This window comes from Canis aureus, chromosome 32, assembly GCF_053574225.1.
Source record: "Canis aureus isolate CA01 chromosome 32, VMU_Caureus_v.1.0, whole genome shotgun sequence".
NCBI classification, from domain to species: domain Eukaryota; kingdom Metazoa; phylum Chordata; class Mammalia; order Carnivora; family Canidae; genus Canis; species Canis aureus.
The window spans coordinates 9,624,578-9,640,942 of NC_135642.1; the positions used below are offsets into that span (position 1 = coordinate 9,624,578).

Sequence of the window (16,365 nt, forward strand, 5' to 3'; positions counted from 1 at the left end):
ATTGAACTTGAGATGTAAGAGGTCTGCAGATCACAGCTCATTGATGATATTTCCTTATATTGCAAACAATATCCAAGTTCAACAAATTGTAGTCACAATAATTATAATGCCTCAGGCATTGATATAAATACCGGGTGAAACAAAAATGAGTCCCCCAGGGTTCATGATCTAGTAAGTGAGACAAACATGAATAACCATTGGAAAGATAGCATGTTTTCATAGGGCTTACATGGGGAAGGCACTAAAATCTTAATTCTCATCCTATATCTACAAAATTGCTTAATGCCAGGAATGCCAGTGGTGCCAAGCCTCAATTTTTTTCTCTATGGAATGCTCATGGTAATGATGACTTCCTTTGCTGAATTACTTGTGTTGCATAAATACACCTGTATTATTCAATGCAGTGTTTTCTGTAGTCTTTATACAGAGGAAAGAATTTAGTCTCAGGTGAAAAATGGAAGAGAAGGAAACTATCAAATACAGCTTTAGAAATCATTGTTCAAATATTTCCTGAATAGTTTTAATATTCAATTTAAAGTTTAAAGTCCTTATTGGTAATTTTAGAACTGTGAGTATATTTGTTAAATCCCTTTGTTGCACGGATGATAAAACTGAGACCTAGAAAAATCAAGAGAATTGCTAAAGGCTACCCAGCTAACAAGTGGCTGAGCCATCCTTGGTTTGATTCTGACCTTCTGACGCTTGCCCCAATGTCCAGATGTCTAATTTCTTGTCTCAGGATACTGGGATTGGCTTGCTTTGTCAGATTCAAAGTGGAAAAATTAGTATGGCAACAAATGTTTACATTGGTATTTTTGTGTCCTCTTAGTTTCATTTTAAAATTCATTTTTGTTCATGTAACATACTGACAACTGAGTAAAGGGTGATGCAGCTAGAAAATCATCATTAAGTGCTACTATATTTAAACACATCTCTCTAAAATTTTCTTAGTGAATGTGTAATCATGTACCTACTAGCAGTTGTTAGCAAAATGAGGGAAAAGAGATTAATTTAATCCTGTATCATATATACAATTCTTTGAGGTTATCCAGACTTATTTCCATCACTATAAATATATTCATATAGATTATCATGTATTCATAAGTTGGATTTCTTCTTAGTCTTTGTGTGGAAGTCAACAAAGGAGTAATTTGAAATCTAAATCATAACCACTAGACAATATAACATAATGAATAATATGATGAATAAATATACATATAATTTGTCTTACCTTTGTCCCTTATTTTGATTGGTCGGTTTTTGATCATACCTGAATGAATTTGCTAGTTTCCTAAATCCAAGTGGACATTTTCTTATTCTGGGTCTATTTTCTTTGAGCAGCTGTGATAAACCTTCTCCTGATGCACAAAACACACATAAGACAACATAAATATTAGTGATGTACTCCCAGAAAGCAAATTCCTCAAAGGTTAGGTGAAACTCCACCCCTGTTTTCTCACATGCAAAAAAGCATATCTGCATGAAACCTGTATTTTTAAGTAGTAGCTTTGTAACAAGATACCCCTAATTCTATATTCTATATTCTATAGAATTTCTATATTCTATATTTTCTATATTTTCATTTGAGTGCTCCAGTTTTGCAAACCATCTTTTAGTGTGTACTCAATAAACTTTTACTAATCACAAATTCAGTAATTCATTGGTTTTACATCTGCTATTTATGAACTTTTGACTATCCATCCATCTAAATGTTCATCCATCTATCCATCTACCCACCCACTCATCCATCTCTCTCTCTTTCTCAATCATTTTCAAACATTAGCATATCAGCTATTCTCAGTAACTTGCCTCAGAAGTGGTTAGCTAAACCAAGGTATCAACAACATTGGTTGGGATTCTTCAGTCACAAAAGGAGGGAATACATATCTGTGTGAAGTGCAGAGGGTTAGCCACTGAAGTAAACATGTCACCTTCTGATGGCCAGCTCTGCCAGGAACGTTTGTATTATCTGGCACTGCCTGGTCTAGAGGTTACAGAGTGTATGAAGACATTTGATAAACTATCATACTTTTGGTCTTTGTGTATTTTAAAATCTATTAAGTGTAGATTAATGTTCAAGACATATGAGGCTAACATTTCTATCGATTAATATAAACAGTGTGTGTGTGGTAGGGGTAATGACAAATATCATCACTTCATTTTCAAAAGATTCAGAGACTCTTGAGTCCCTGGGAATGCTGCAGACCACACTAAGGCCCACTTGTATATAGTTAGTGAGATGGCCTTCGCCATTACACCCAGTAGGGTTTCCAATTTGGCCACCTCCCAGCAGTGCTAGCCAGTCACTTTTCCTCGTGATATCTACTTCCTTATTAGGAAAATGAGGACAAGTATTATGAGGACTGAATGAAATAATGTATATGAAGCATTTCCCAAATTCCTGGCACAGTATGTACTTCACAACAACAACAACAACAACAACAACAACAACATAATTCTAGTAACTCATACCAGGATGCAATTAGCAAGGCAGCCAAACACTATTTCAGATTGTTTCCTATTTTAGGGGAGAAAGTTCAAAGTTCAGGGTGCCACAGGCTGGTGTCTATGCTTCATACCTGACTAAAGAGATTGTCACATAAATTCCAAAAGAAATTCCAAAGGATATTCTTTCAAAAGCAAACTAACTTCTGTGGATCACCTCATAGGAAGTCATAGACACATAAAATTCCCCTTTCTAGAATACTGCTTTGCTATATTGATTGTCTTTTACTAACTTAACCTTTCTGAGTCTGTTACTCTTTCATAAATGTTGTTAGTGTTTGGTATACTGGATGTTAAATGGATAGTGCAGTATATTGATTCTGAATCTAATTTTGGTTTCCAGGGTATTGAGGATAACTGAATATGGCATTTAGAGCATTCTGATACTGCATGAGAATTTTCTAAAATATTTTGTCTGAAAAAATGGCATTATAAGCACATTTAAAGAGTTTCTAGTAAAAATTAAGTCTGTGCAGTTTTTTTGTTATTGAAGATATCATTAGGCAGCATTGAGGAACTAAATTTATTCCAATAATCATTACAATGATGAAAAAATTCCTTGCTTCAATAATTGATTTATGCTTCATTTAAATGGACAGAATAGCTCCAATATAATTTCTTATTAACTCTAATGACGAATTTTAAAGTAGCATGACTCTGAAATAAAGATGAAAATTCCCCCATACAACTTATTGCATTTAAATGGATTTAATATTTAATATTTAAAAAATCATTTGATGTAAATAGCCGTCATGAATCACTGCAAATATACTAAGATGTAATTAAATGCTTTTTTCTTTTTAAATGCATCTACTTGTTTCATAATAAATTATTTTTGTACTCTTTCTTCTTTTAAGCGGTGGTGCTACTTTTGAAATTATTTTTGGTTATGAAATCACATCAATGCTAAAATTTAGCAAATTTCTAAAAATATGTTCTCTTAGGTAAATTCAAAATAATGGAATTATTGCTCACCATTTGCTCTTATCTTGAAATTATTAAACCATGTTCGTGAACAATCCAATTTCTAAGACAGAAAGCTGTCTTTTCCTCTCCAGAGGGGGGCAAGATTCTGTACTTACAAAGCTTTCATTGGATAAATTGTGCAGAAAACTATTCTGTGACCTTGCTCTGTACTTGAAATATTCTGGTGAGACAATACATGTCATCAACTGAAGTACAGACGAGAGTAATACAGTTCCCATTGGTAGATCCAGAAATCAGGCACTTAGGAGTTCAGTGGTTAGAGCAGCTGCCTAGGAGTTCTAGGGTCTGTCCGAGGCACTGTGAAATCAAGAGTCCTATCGAATTATTTCAGGTGTGGTCCCCATCAGAAGTGTGGGCAGTGTGGGCTATTAGCAGATGTCTTTTGGCCCTTAAGAATGCGGCCAAAGACACACGCATACCAACAACTAAGAACAGATTAGAATCCTGAGCATTCTCTAATACATACTCCAGAAAGAGTAAGTGTATTATGAATATACTACAAATTGTCAGGAAAACAGCATTTCTGCCTGAGTTCAGAAGTTCTGATGTACCCAGGACTAGGCTCTGTGAACTGAGTATGCAGCAAGAAAAGAGTCTTGAAGAGGAGTCAAAGACTTAGTTTAGTTTCATTTATTCACTTGAGGGTATTCAAGTCACCTTTAGAGACTTTAATTTTCTCACCTGTTACATAAGAATGCTTTCATAGGGGTGCCTGGGTGGCTCAATTGATTAAGTACCCCCAACTCTTGGTTCGGGTTCAGGTCATGATCTCAGGGTCCTAGGATCCAGCCCGGAGTCAGGCTCCCTGCTCATCAGGAGTCTGCTTGTCTCCTTCTTCCTCTGCCCCTCTCCCTGTTCGCATGTGTGCATGTACTCTCTCTCTCTCTCTCTTTCTGTCTCAATCCATGAATAAATATATTCTTTAAAAAAAGAGAGAGAGAATACTTTCATGGAAAGGCCATATAACTTAAAGCTGCTTAAAATTAGGATGGCTATACTATTTTATGACCTAAACCAGGACACTTTGCGACTGAAGGAGGGGTGCACTGATAAATATACTGGGCAATATACATAAGCCAGGACTATCTTGGTACAGAGAGGCATATGTTCCCTCAAGGTATAGCACTTTTAAAACTAGAAAGCACTTTATAGGGCACCTGGGTGGCTTCGTCAGTTGAGCCTCCAACTCTTGGACTCTTGATCCTGACTCAGGTCATGGTATTGAGCCCATCTAAAGTCCTCTGTCAGGTTCCATTCCCAGCAGGGAGTTGGCTTGAGATTCTCTCTCTCTCTCTCTCTCTCTCTTCCTTCTCCCCAACCCCTGCCACTTGCATGCACTCTCTTTGTCTCTCTCTCAAATAAATAAATTAATCTTAAAAAAAAAAAAAAAAACAAGAAAGCACAGTTCAACTATAAGATATGATAATGGTAGTGGTGATGGTATCTGAAGCCTAGCTTCCAAACCCAATTTCTTAAGGTGCAGAGAGCTTTTCTGTGACATCATGAGAAGGAAATGCAGCCTGCACCACCTGTGATATTTACAATGGTTTATGATGGAGTACATGTACTCACAAAGTGGTATTTCTGGAAAAGAATTTAACTAAAGTCTTTTTTTTTATTTAAATGGCTTTATGTCTCAAAGTCTTATAGAATAGTTGCTTAAAGATTAATCTATATGTTTCTAAAGTAATAATAAGCAAAGCTCCTTTCTCAATTTTCCCTTCTTTAAACCAGTCTTTGAAATAATGTAATCAGAAATGATGGATGAGGATATCTTTGTATTTTCCCAGTTTAATAGAGCTCATAGAGGAAAAAAAAAGGTTGTATGCTATTTTTCAAGGTTATTATCATAGTTATTAATTTTTCCAAGAAAATGAATCTATTGAGTTGTATAATCTTGATGTTTACTTAGAGAATATAATTTTTCATTAGCAAACTATCTTTTTTCTGTGTCTCTCTTGTGCTTGGAGAAGAGAGAATAGAGGATTAAAATGCATATTTTTGCAATTGTTTGATGTAATTCCAGAAAACAAAATTTTTTGATATAATTCCAGAAATAGAAAGCATTATTTATTGAAGTTTGTAGTATTTAATCAACATGTGCAATGTGAAAAAAAGTTCAGATCAGCTACAATAAATTTGGCTTTTTTTTTTCCAACAAAGCTATTACAAAAGATTTATTTTTTATGGCATTTTAGTATTAAACTTAAATGTTAGAATCAGTGCTGTCAGGAAATTTTTCTAAATAATGGGCTAACTGGCTTTAGGACCTTTATTCCTAAGAATCCATAGGTGGCCTAAATTTAGGATCATCTATTTGATAAAGGGAATATACTAGACTCATCACATACAGCTGGATGATGTCAACAAGAATAAATGCCTTAGCATATACTGAGTAAGGACTAATAAGAACAAATTATATTACCAAATGCAAGAGGCATGACATTTATCTTCTGGACCCGAAAATGCACAAATTTTTAAAAATATTTATTTATTCATGAGAGAGGCAGAGACACAGGCAGAGGGAGAAGCAGGCTCCCTGCAGAGAACTCGATGTGAAACTCGATCCCAGGACCCCGAGATCACGCCCTGAGCCGAAGGCAGATGCTCAACCCCTGAACCACCCAGGTGTCCCATCCAAAATGCACAAATTTAATAGCAGTTTGGGCATTACAGACTTCTTTTTACTATAAAAATTAAAAATCATTTAAAATAATATACAATGGAAAGACAAAGATTAAAATTCAAGAAACTGCTACGACTCAACTTTTTTTTGATGCATATGTATAAAAATCTAAAAATAAGGCTACAAGTATTAAGAGTTGTCAACTGAATCATGTAAACACTATTATTGGTCAATCTAGAAAAAGGCATCATTCACATTTGAAATTGGATTGGAAATTCCACACTTTGAAAAAAGAAAAAGTAGGTGTTTATAATGAACCATGCATTTTATAAATAGGTACCATTTTGTAACCAGGTACACTGGATGGCTAAAAATGGCTTATGCTTTTTGAAACTGTTCTCCAAAATAAATCATATACCATATAACATAACTTACTATCTCATTTTGTTTCTGAAAGCATAAAGCATCTGTATATTAGAGTATGTTTAAGTTACAAAGGGTAGAGATTACAAGGCATAGTTTTATGACTTCAGTAATCCTTGAGATTTTGTTTATATCAAAGGTAGTCATAATAAAGGTAGATTTTATGATTTTTCCTAACTTCAGCTTCATTTTACCAGTTCATATAAACAATCAGTGATATATATGATTTTTTCACATAACTAAGAATTTTGATGCAGAAACACAACACATATTTAGAATAGGCTTTATTTGTAAATTATACTCCTCATATTTTCTGCTCTTAATTTAATGTAATTGAATTATTTCTGCTCTTAATTTTAAAAGCATGAAGCCTCAACATCCCATAGCCTGATAACACCAAGATTATATTAAATTTGCTTTTTCTACATGGCCCTCTAATTAAAAAAAAAAAAAACTATTTGGAAGTTGTGAGGAAAAAATGTAAATTTTTAAAATTTTTGTTGGACAGTAGTGAATACAGATCTGCAGTCTTCTGAATATGTCATTACATACTAGCTAACATTTATTAAGTACTTACTGATTGCTGGCTCAGTGAGGATCCAGTTGATTCTTATCCAACTTTATAAGGTTGATCCAACTATTATTCTTTAACAGATTAAGACACTAAGACTCAGAGAGGCTAAACAACTTGCTCAAGCTCCACTTGGTATTAAATGTTGGAACTTGTTCTGAAACACAGTCAGATTCTAATGCCTGAACGTTTGACTACAGTAGAAGCCATTTTATGAAGCTCAATTAGGGCCAGGAATTGGTCACTTGAAAGAAAACCCTTTAGAAGAATTATGACTAAAGTTACAGACATATATGCAGACATTCCTCTACTCTAGACTGTATTCTTCACAATTTTGAGTTTCAGGATCTTTAAGTGATACAAAAACACGTGTAAAGAAATATAAATAAGTTTCTATTCTAGATTCTTACAAATTTTGTTTCTAATGCTTTATGGTTGTCTCATCCACACTTAAATGCACAGCAATTAATTTTTGCAAAAAGCAATTTGTCTTTATCCAGTTTAACACATTCATCATTTTGATTTTAAGAAAAACTTCCTTTACGTACTTGTATTTAATTATTTCATGTATTTAAGTTATGAAATTACAATAACTATTATGGCATAAATATGATTCGAAATGAAAATAATATGCCTTAGGAATTATACAAGTCAACTGGCATTCAACACATCCTGGAGACATTAGTTTATATGTTTTTTAAAAAAATAATGAAGACCCTTCACTCTCTTTCTGGCTGTCGGTAGGCTGTACAAGCCCTTGTTCTTCTAGTATTCTTAGAATATCTCTGGATGAGAGAAGTTGTATAAATGCAAAGTAGGAAAAAGGCAATCTCAAGATTACAAGCTGCTCCAGTGTGATAATACATAACCTAAGTATTATGATTATGAATAACATGTGCTCTTTAAAATTTATGTGTATATAAGTATATATACATATACATGTGTTTTTGTGTATATACATATGTACTTTCATGCTTAAATCTTAAATATTTTGGGCAATTTTTATGTGCTTTTATGCTTTCCTAAAAGTCTTCTATTCAAGCATAAAAAGTGTGTTGCAAAAGCATTAAGTGATAAAAAATATAACCAAATAAATTATGTCTCTTCATTCTAACCATTATATTCTTGAACATAAAAATGTTTAGCAGCCCATTACAGAGCAATCTTTGCCATATATTGCATTATAATGACATGATAATTAAAACATATTTTAACGAAGGTATATATTTTTGACTTGATAAAATAATTTGAAATATGTCAACTCAAAACACATAATCTTGATTATTTTAGCAAAGTAAAACAGAGGCACTTTTATTTTAATAAGAAAATGCCAGGCCTGAAGTCACACCTTCCTGTGCATCTAACAGTATTCTCATTTTATCATATTTTAAAAATCCACACCTCATATTTTCTGTTACCTTATATGGATGGTGCTAATGACACACGTAGTAAACCTTCTCTTAGCTTTGTAGTTGAATAGGATTTGTTTAATTTCAGCTGTCAAAAAATGTGAAAAAAACCCACACCACATTCTGGTAACCCTAGGAGTTAAAATATGTTAGAAATATGAAAGTAAATGTTTCACAAACAACAATAATTTATTGATCACATTCTCTGCCAGCATAAAATTAGAAGTGCAGAATCTGATGATTTGGGAAGCCTGATGACTACACTTTTTGAGTGTTTTAAAATAAAACTTTAAAAAAGTTTCTTTTTAAAACAGGTAAAAGGACTTAAAAGGTTGAGAGTGGTGCCTAATTTTCTTACTGTATGTCAACGGGAGTTATTCCCTACAATGTTTCACAAAGTATTTTCTCAGTGATTTAAATTACACGGAAACCTCTACATTTAATCATTAAGACAATAAAGATAGGAATAAAGAAAATAATTCGCAGGGCATCTGGGTGGCTCAATGGTTGAGCGTCTGCCTTTGGCTCAGGTCATGATCCTGGAGTCCTAGGATCGAGTCCCATGTCGGGCTCCTTGCATAGAGCCTGCTTCTCCCTCTGCCTGTGTCTCTGCCTTCTCTCTTTCTCTCTCTCTCTCTCTCTGTGTCTCTCATGAGTAAATAAATAAAATCTTGAAAGAAAGAAAAAGAAAGAAAGAAAAGAAAGAAAGGAAAGAAAGAAAGAAAGAAAGAAAGAAAGAAAGAAAGAAAGAAGAAAGAAAGAAAGAAAGAAGAAAGAAAGAAAGAAAGAAAGAAGAAAGAAAGAAGAAAGAAAGAAAGAAAGAAAGAAAGAAAGAAAGAAAGAAAGAAGAAAGAAGAAAGAAAACTACTCTCCCTTGTCATTTCTTTTTAATCCCATACCTTTGATTATATAGTATAAATGATTCGCTGTATTTAGAAACTCATGATGGCTCCAAGTTTTGTCGTTCACTGGAAACTACCTCACCCAAGTTTGCATGTCCTCCCAGGGTTTGGCTGATAGAAGAATACAAATTTCCCCTTGCCCCTATTTTACCCAACTCTGAAAGTTTCCTTGGAGCACAAGCATTCTCCCATGAGTTTGATGAGGCCTTAATCACAACTTCATTCTGGTCAGCTTATCCCCTTGCCCATTGCTGCCATCCTCATTTTCTCAGGAATATGCCTCAGAGAGGTATCTCCCAAGAGCTCACCCCAATGGACCGTCTTTGCAACACTCTGTCTTCAGACAGTTCAATCTAAAACAGCGTTAGTGTGTATGTTAATAAATGCAAGGAGAAAGTACCAAAAAGGATACAAAGCAAATCATTTATACTATAGAATTGAGGGTATGTACTAGTAAAACATCTCTGGCACAATGTGTATCTAAATTGCAGATGACAGCAGCTACCTCTAGTTGGTATGGATTTGGACAAAGCAGAGAGGAAGAGTTTCATTATTTACTTTCTTCATTTAAAAAGAGAGAATAAGTAATGATGGAGCTATAAATGATTTTTATAGTCTATTAATGGCTTTTCTATGCTTTCCAAATTTTCTGTAATGGACATGTATTAATTATATCTCATAAGAAGGCGACATTTAAGGGTTTCAGGAGTCCATTGCTAAAGGAATAGTTTTGTAAGTTTTCTTAAAGTGTAGGTGCTTTATTGATTGATTGATGTAATTACTTGAGAGAGAGACAGCACACAGGAGGGGCAGAGGAAGAGAGAAAAGCAGACTCCCAGCTGCTTCCCACGGCAGGGCTTAATCCCAGGTCCCTGGGATCATGACCTGAGCTGAAGGCAGATGCTTAATCTACTGAGCCACCCAAATGCCCCTATATATTAATTTTTATGGTATAAAAGCCTTCCCATTCAAGGGCATAGTATGTCTCTCTATTCACTCAAGTTTTATGTTTCTTAATTAAGTTTCATAATTGTCTTCTTAGAAGTTTTGTACCATCATTATTAAATTTATTCTTTGGTATTTTATATATTTTTGTTGTTATTATTAATTGCATATTTCTCTATTTTTGTTTTTAACTATGATTAAATATTTTATTTTTATTTTTTAAAGATTTATTTATTCAGAGAGAGCGAGAGAGAGGCAGAGACACAGGCAGAGGGAGAAGCAGGCTCCATGCACTGGGAACCCGATGTGGGACTCGATCCCGGGTCTCCAGGATCACACCCCGGACTGCAGGCGGCGCCAAACCGCTGTGCCACTGGGGCTGCCCATGTTTTTAACTATGATTGATGTTTATTCATTCATTAATTTATTCAGCAAATATTTACTGAATCCATACTTTTTATCAGGCACAGTTCTGGGCAATAAAATAGTAGGTAAGATAAAGAAGTTTCTTGCAGTTGTGCAGGTTACATTCAAGTGGTGAGAAATAGAAAATAAACACATGCACATGTATTAGGTGGTAATAAGTGCTATGCCAATAATTAATTAATTAATTCACTTAGAGCAAGTATAAGCAGGGAGAGGCAGAGAGGGAGAGAATCTCAAGCAGATTCTGTGCTCAGAGTAGAGCCTGTCATGGAGCTCAATCACCCTGAGATCAGGATCTTAGCCAAAATCAAGAATTGGATGCTTAACCGACTGAGCCATCCTGTGCCCTGCCAATAATTTATTTTAAATTAATTTCCTCATGAGACCACCTAGGGAAGGGTACATAGCTGTATAACAGGACTTAATTCCTGAGTCTTGAAGCTCTCCAACATTGGGAATCAGTACAAAGGACAACAGGCCATTAGCATGGACAAATACATAGTGACCAGTGAGATAAGACGGAAATTAACATGTTTAGTGTCGTTAAAGCCAAGGGAAGAGAGTGTTTTCAGGAAAAAGGAGCAGCCAACTTTGTCTAATGTTCCTGAGAAGTCAAATAAGATGATAATAGAATATTGAATATTTGAATATTAAATATGTAGACTAGAGTGTTAGTGATTTTACAAGTATAGTTTAGCAGGTTAGTAGGAAGAAAATTCTGATTTGAGAACACTCATATATATACAGATATATATACACCCACACATACACGTATAGTCAACTATTGCATATACTCTGATTTGAATATATATGTCAAACATTAGAATAGCAACAATAAGAATGATGGACAATATTCATAGAGCCAGGCATTCTAAGCACTATACACATATTGACTCATTTAATCCTCACAATAACCCAGTGAGTTAAATATTCTTGTCTCCCCACTTTTCAGATGAGAGAACAGAAGCAAAGAAAGTTTAGGGAACTAGCATAAGTAACTCAGCGACAGGCATGCAACTAAACTTTATTATTATTTCAAAGCAAGTCAGTTGATTCTCTGAGACTTACTAAAGATGTGATTATATAATCTATAAATAGTGGTAATGCTTTTGCTTTTAGGGTGCTTCTATAATATGTATATCATATTGCATTTGATTGAACCTCAAAAACAATACTAGTGACAGTAAGCATCCTTGCCTTGTTACTAAAGATAAATAAAAAGCTACTAACATTTTTTTCATTTTATTTGATGCTTATTCTTGGCTTTTGGTAAATACTATTTAACTTACAGAGAAATGCTTCTTCAAATTCTTAACTCAGTTTTTTTTTAAAGATCTATTATAGCAAACTGAATTTTGTCAAACATCTTGTCAGCATCTAGTAATGTTATCTTTTTTCCTCTTTTAAAAGACTTATATTAATAAACTTCCTATTGTTAAGCCATGTTTACATTCCTTGAGTAAATCTACTTGGCAGAAATGATTATTTATAATGATATTCCTGGAGGGGGCTGGGGGATTGGTGAAATAGGTGATGAGGATTAAGGTGTGGACTTGTGATGAGCACTGGGTGATGTAGAGAATTGTTGAATCACCACTCTGCACACTTGAAACTAATATAACACTGTATATTAACTAACTGAAATTAAAGTAAAAACTTAAAAAAAGGATATTCCTGGATTTTTTTTTTGCTAATACCTAAACATTTTGCTTTGCGATGCTGGATCTAGCATAGTACTCTGTAATTGTATTAGTATTTCTGTAAAAAAAAAAATGTGTGTGAATATTCATACTAAGAGCAATAAGACTTAACAGGTCAGGGTTTCCTTACCAAATGAATTTTTAAAAAAGCTTTTGGTGTTGAATGTAAGAGCTGTGGGTAGAAGACACTGCATCTGCAAAAGAATTGTATGCTCCTTTAAAGTTACATCTGCATCTGATCCTCTGTCTTTTCAAATTATAAGACTTTGTAACTATTAATATGTTTAAAATTTCTATTCCTCTTGGAATAGAATATAAATTAAATATAAATTAAATATAAATGTTTAGCATTTATATTTGGGGGGGGCATGTATCCATTTTCCTATTTTCAAGTTTATTGTGAAGAGAAGTATGGAGATGAGAAATTAGCCAAGCGCTGGAGTTTGAAAAATGTTTAGGATCCAGAATGAGAAAAAACATCAAGGTAGGAATCAGAAAAGGAATAGATAAAAAGCTGCAAGGCATTTTTGTTAGTATACAATCATATGTAGAAAATTTCATTAGAGTTAAAGGAAAGAAAATTTCACAATGAATTCATCTGGTTCTAGGCACTAATTTAATTAAGGGTTTATGTCCACTTCACCTGGGGTTTAAGTTCAAGCTGGACTGTGCTTATTTTGGGTGCCTTGTAGACAGTGTGTGTCAGATATAGAGACTCCTAATACCCAATTAATCTTACCAATATCCTTGAGTGTATAGTCATGTGTATTCAGTGTGTACTACTAAAGAGATACTGAGGAGCAAAGGGACTTTAGGGAGTTCAGGAATAATAGGGGAAAACCTCTGATTTAGGAAAGATCAAGCAAATCCTACAACACTTTCCCATTCTAGTCTTCTCAGTGCTTCCATTAATCCTCCCAAGTTAACATTCTCATACACTTGGGAGGATTAATGAGAATGAGACCCAGAATGAGCGTATTCAGCTGCAACCTAATCAACTACATTGTTGATATTTCACTTTCAAGTTGAAAGCTGGAAGATTTTGAGTTTTTGCATGTTTCTCAAGAAGAACAATCTTGAGAAATTCAGTCAATTGTGATGTCTAGATACTCCTGGAAACTATAAAGCAGAATTGATTAGTTGTTGGAATTTATAATAGTGCCCTTAATATATATTTAGCTTAATGTGTAAGTTCATATCCTCTTACTTATCTTTTTCAGACCAAAGTTATTCACTAAGATAAATCAGTTAGAGGAAGGAAAACATCTAATAGCTTAAAATTCCCAGTGATCAACAAGTTATAAAATCGGCTATAAAATCGGCCTTGAAACTTTTAAATTAATAATTTGGTGGGAAGAATTACAAAAAATGCTATCTGTTGTAATCTTAATGTGAGAGTTACATTTGACCTCTTATTTGTATCTCCTAGTCTTCTTAGTCATGTACAATATTCTGAACAAAATGGATTTCTATGCCTTCATATAATGTTTCTATAGTTATTCCAAAATCTAATTTAGTTGGATTTGTTTTTGATTTGGATAACTCTTCTTCCAACCCCCAATTTAGACTGAATTATTTTTAGCTGGTAGGTTTCTTGTTTTTGTTTTTTCTTGCTGACCATGAACCAGATCAATACAGATTGACTTTAAGAAGTTTACATAAACTTCTGGTTCCAGAAAAACAAAGGGGTCTTTGTAGTTGAAATAAAGATATGTTTACATTTCCTTCTGTTAATCTGCCTATCAGAATATCCACCATACAGATGTTTCAAGGCAAAAAGTATCAGTGGTATTTACCGCGTCGTTCAAAAGCTTCACAAAAAGAACTTTTTTCAAAGCCTGCTCTTTTCCTTGGCAATCACATCTAGCCAGAGTTTAAAGATCATGTTAGAAGATCATACAGTGATCTTTAATTTGTAATCAACTGTGCCCTTTTTAGAGAAGGCTGTACTCGTCTGAATGCAATGTCAGTAGAAGAAATCAGATGAGGTTAAATCATGTTTGTATTTTCTGTTCTCAGTCTGTCATCATTCCTCTCTGTGACTAGTTTCTTCGAAGGTAGTAATTGACTGAATGAGATTCCCAACTGCATAAAACATGGGAACACTTTGAATTTCATGGCAAAATTCCTGGCACTTGGCAGATCACTGAGATGACATTTGGGACAACAAATTTTCAGAAAGAGACAGGGAATATAATCAAGAATAAATGAAAGAAACACTGGGAGACAACACGGGGAAAAATGATTTGGGGGTAAAATAGAGAATGTTTATAATGTGCAAAATGAAATGACCCTTTGGGAAGTACCTGTAAATTTTATATTTCATTATGGAGTGATTTCCTTTGTAAATTTCAGAACTTTTTCTTTTTTTCCTCATTGATAATAAATTCCATTTTTAATTATTTCCTTTTTTGAGTTTGCTGCATAATTTTAATTTAAAATGAGTTTAGGATAGTCGGACAGCCTCAAAGTAGTGGTTATGAAGTTTTTCTTCATAGGAAAAATTCTCTTCCTCGGCTTTGCTCCCTTGATGCATTTTCTAATCACCTCAATTGGAATTGATGCTTGCACAGTCTTTGAACAACTGTTTTAAATAACCCACCTGCATTTGGTATGTGTTTCTAAACAATCTGTGGTATTTATACGCATACCTCATTTGTTCTCCCTCTCTGACTCCAAAGAGGTACCAAAACAACTTGGAATCAGTCATATTACAAAAAAGCAGGGGATAAGTAAGTAAATTAGTAAATATATTAATATACCTATGGCAATTAACTAGATCTTGTTCAACTTTGTGTGACTTGTAGCATCAATGACAGCAACAAATCTCAATAGAGCTACCATTACCAACAGAGGCACCTTAACCCCACCCTCAATCTATCATTTTATTGTGTAATGCCTGAGTTACTGTTCTGATATACAAATCTTTTAATGTTCTCCCACTTAAAATTCTTTAATAGTTATTCATATATTTATAGATAAAGTTCTAACTCAGCTGAAGGAAGAAAGGTCTTCTTGTGAACTACTGGGTATCTGGTCCTATCCCTAGCTACCATTATAGTACACACCCTTCACTCCAAATATATCAAACTTATACTGAGTTCCTCAAATGCTCTCTTCAGGTTCTTTCACTTCTCTGAGTCACCCTACGTGGTCTTCCTTTGGCATAGAATATCTTTCTCCTTGAAACCTCATTTAATTCATTGGATTTTTTTTTTTTTTTAAGATGCCCCATCTTGCCTGTTGAATTTTGCTACCTTTTGTTACACAGTAAACTTCCCCCTATGATATCTTTTGAATTTTTATTGGTCAAAATTTTGTAATGCATTGGGGTACCTGGGTGGCTCAGCTGGTTAAGTGTTTACTTTCAGCTCAGGTTATGATCTCAGAGTCCTAGGATCAAGTCCCCATGTCACTTCTTTCTTTCTCTTCCCCTCTCCTCTCCCCCTCTTCATGTTCTCTCTCTCTTTCTCAAATAAATGAGTAAATAAATACATAAATAAATAAAATATTTTTTAAAAATTTTGTAATGTATTCTAATTGTTGATTTTCTTGTCTTTTTCTCCTAGTAGAGAATTCTTGAAGATCATATGTAGGCTTGTGCTTGGCAAAGTATAGTTACATAATAGGTTCTTAATAAATAACATTGAATAAATAAATACTATCTTTTGCATAAATAAAAACAAAAGAGCTATTTTAAAACAGAAGATAAAGAAAATCAATGAATACTCAGAAAAAAAAAAAAACACAGATAAAGGTATGTGGAATGCCTATAAACAGATAATTATAATAATCAGCCTAATTGATTAGGTCATGAGGGTGGAGCCCTCATGAATGAAATTAGTGCCCTTACTAAAGAAGATCCAAAAGC

General features: G+C 34.0%; 1 protein-coding gene across 14 annotated transcripts in view; it reads right to left on the bottom strand.

Moving 5' to 3' along the window:
- The window catches only part of LOC144302962 (uncharacterized), a 776,799-nt gene that overhangs the window by 265,481 nt on the left and 494,953 nt on the right, over positions 1-16,365 (bottom strand). For all 14 annotated transcript variants that reach the window (XR_013369976.1, XR_013369977.1, XR_013369974.1 and 11 more), the window contains one exon: positions 1,271-1,358. Coding sequence is in view for 3 of the 14 variants with exons in the window: in XM_077880547.1 (XP_077736673.1) it covers positions 1,271-1,358 (88 nt within the window). In the remaining 11 variants the exon portion in view is untranslated. The remainder of the gene's footprint in view (positions 1-1,270; positions 1,359-16,365) is intronic.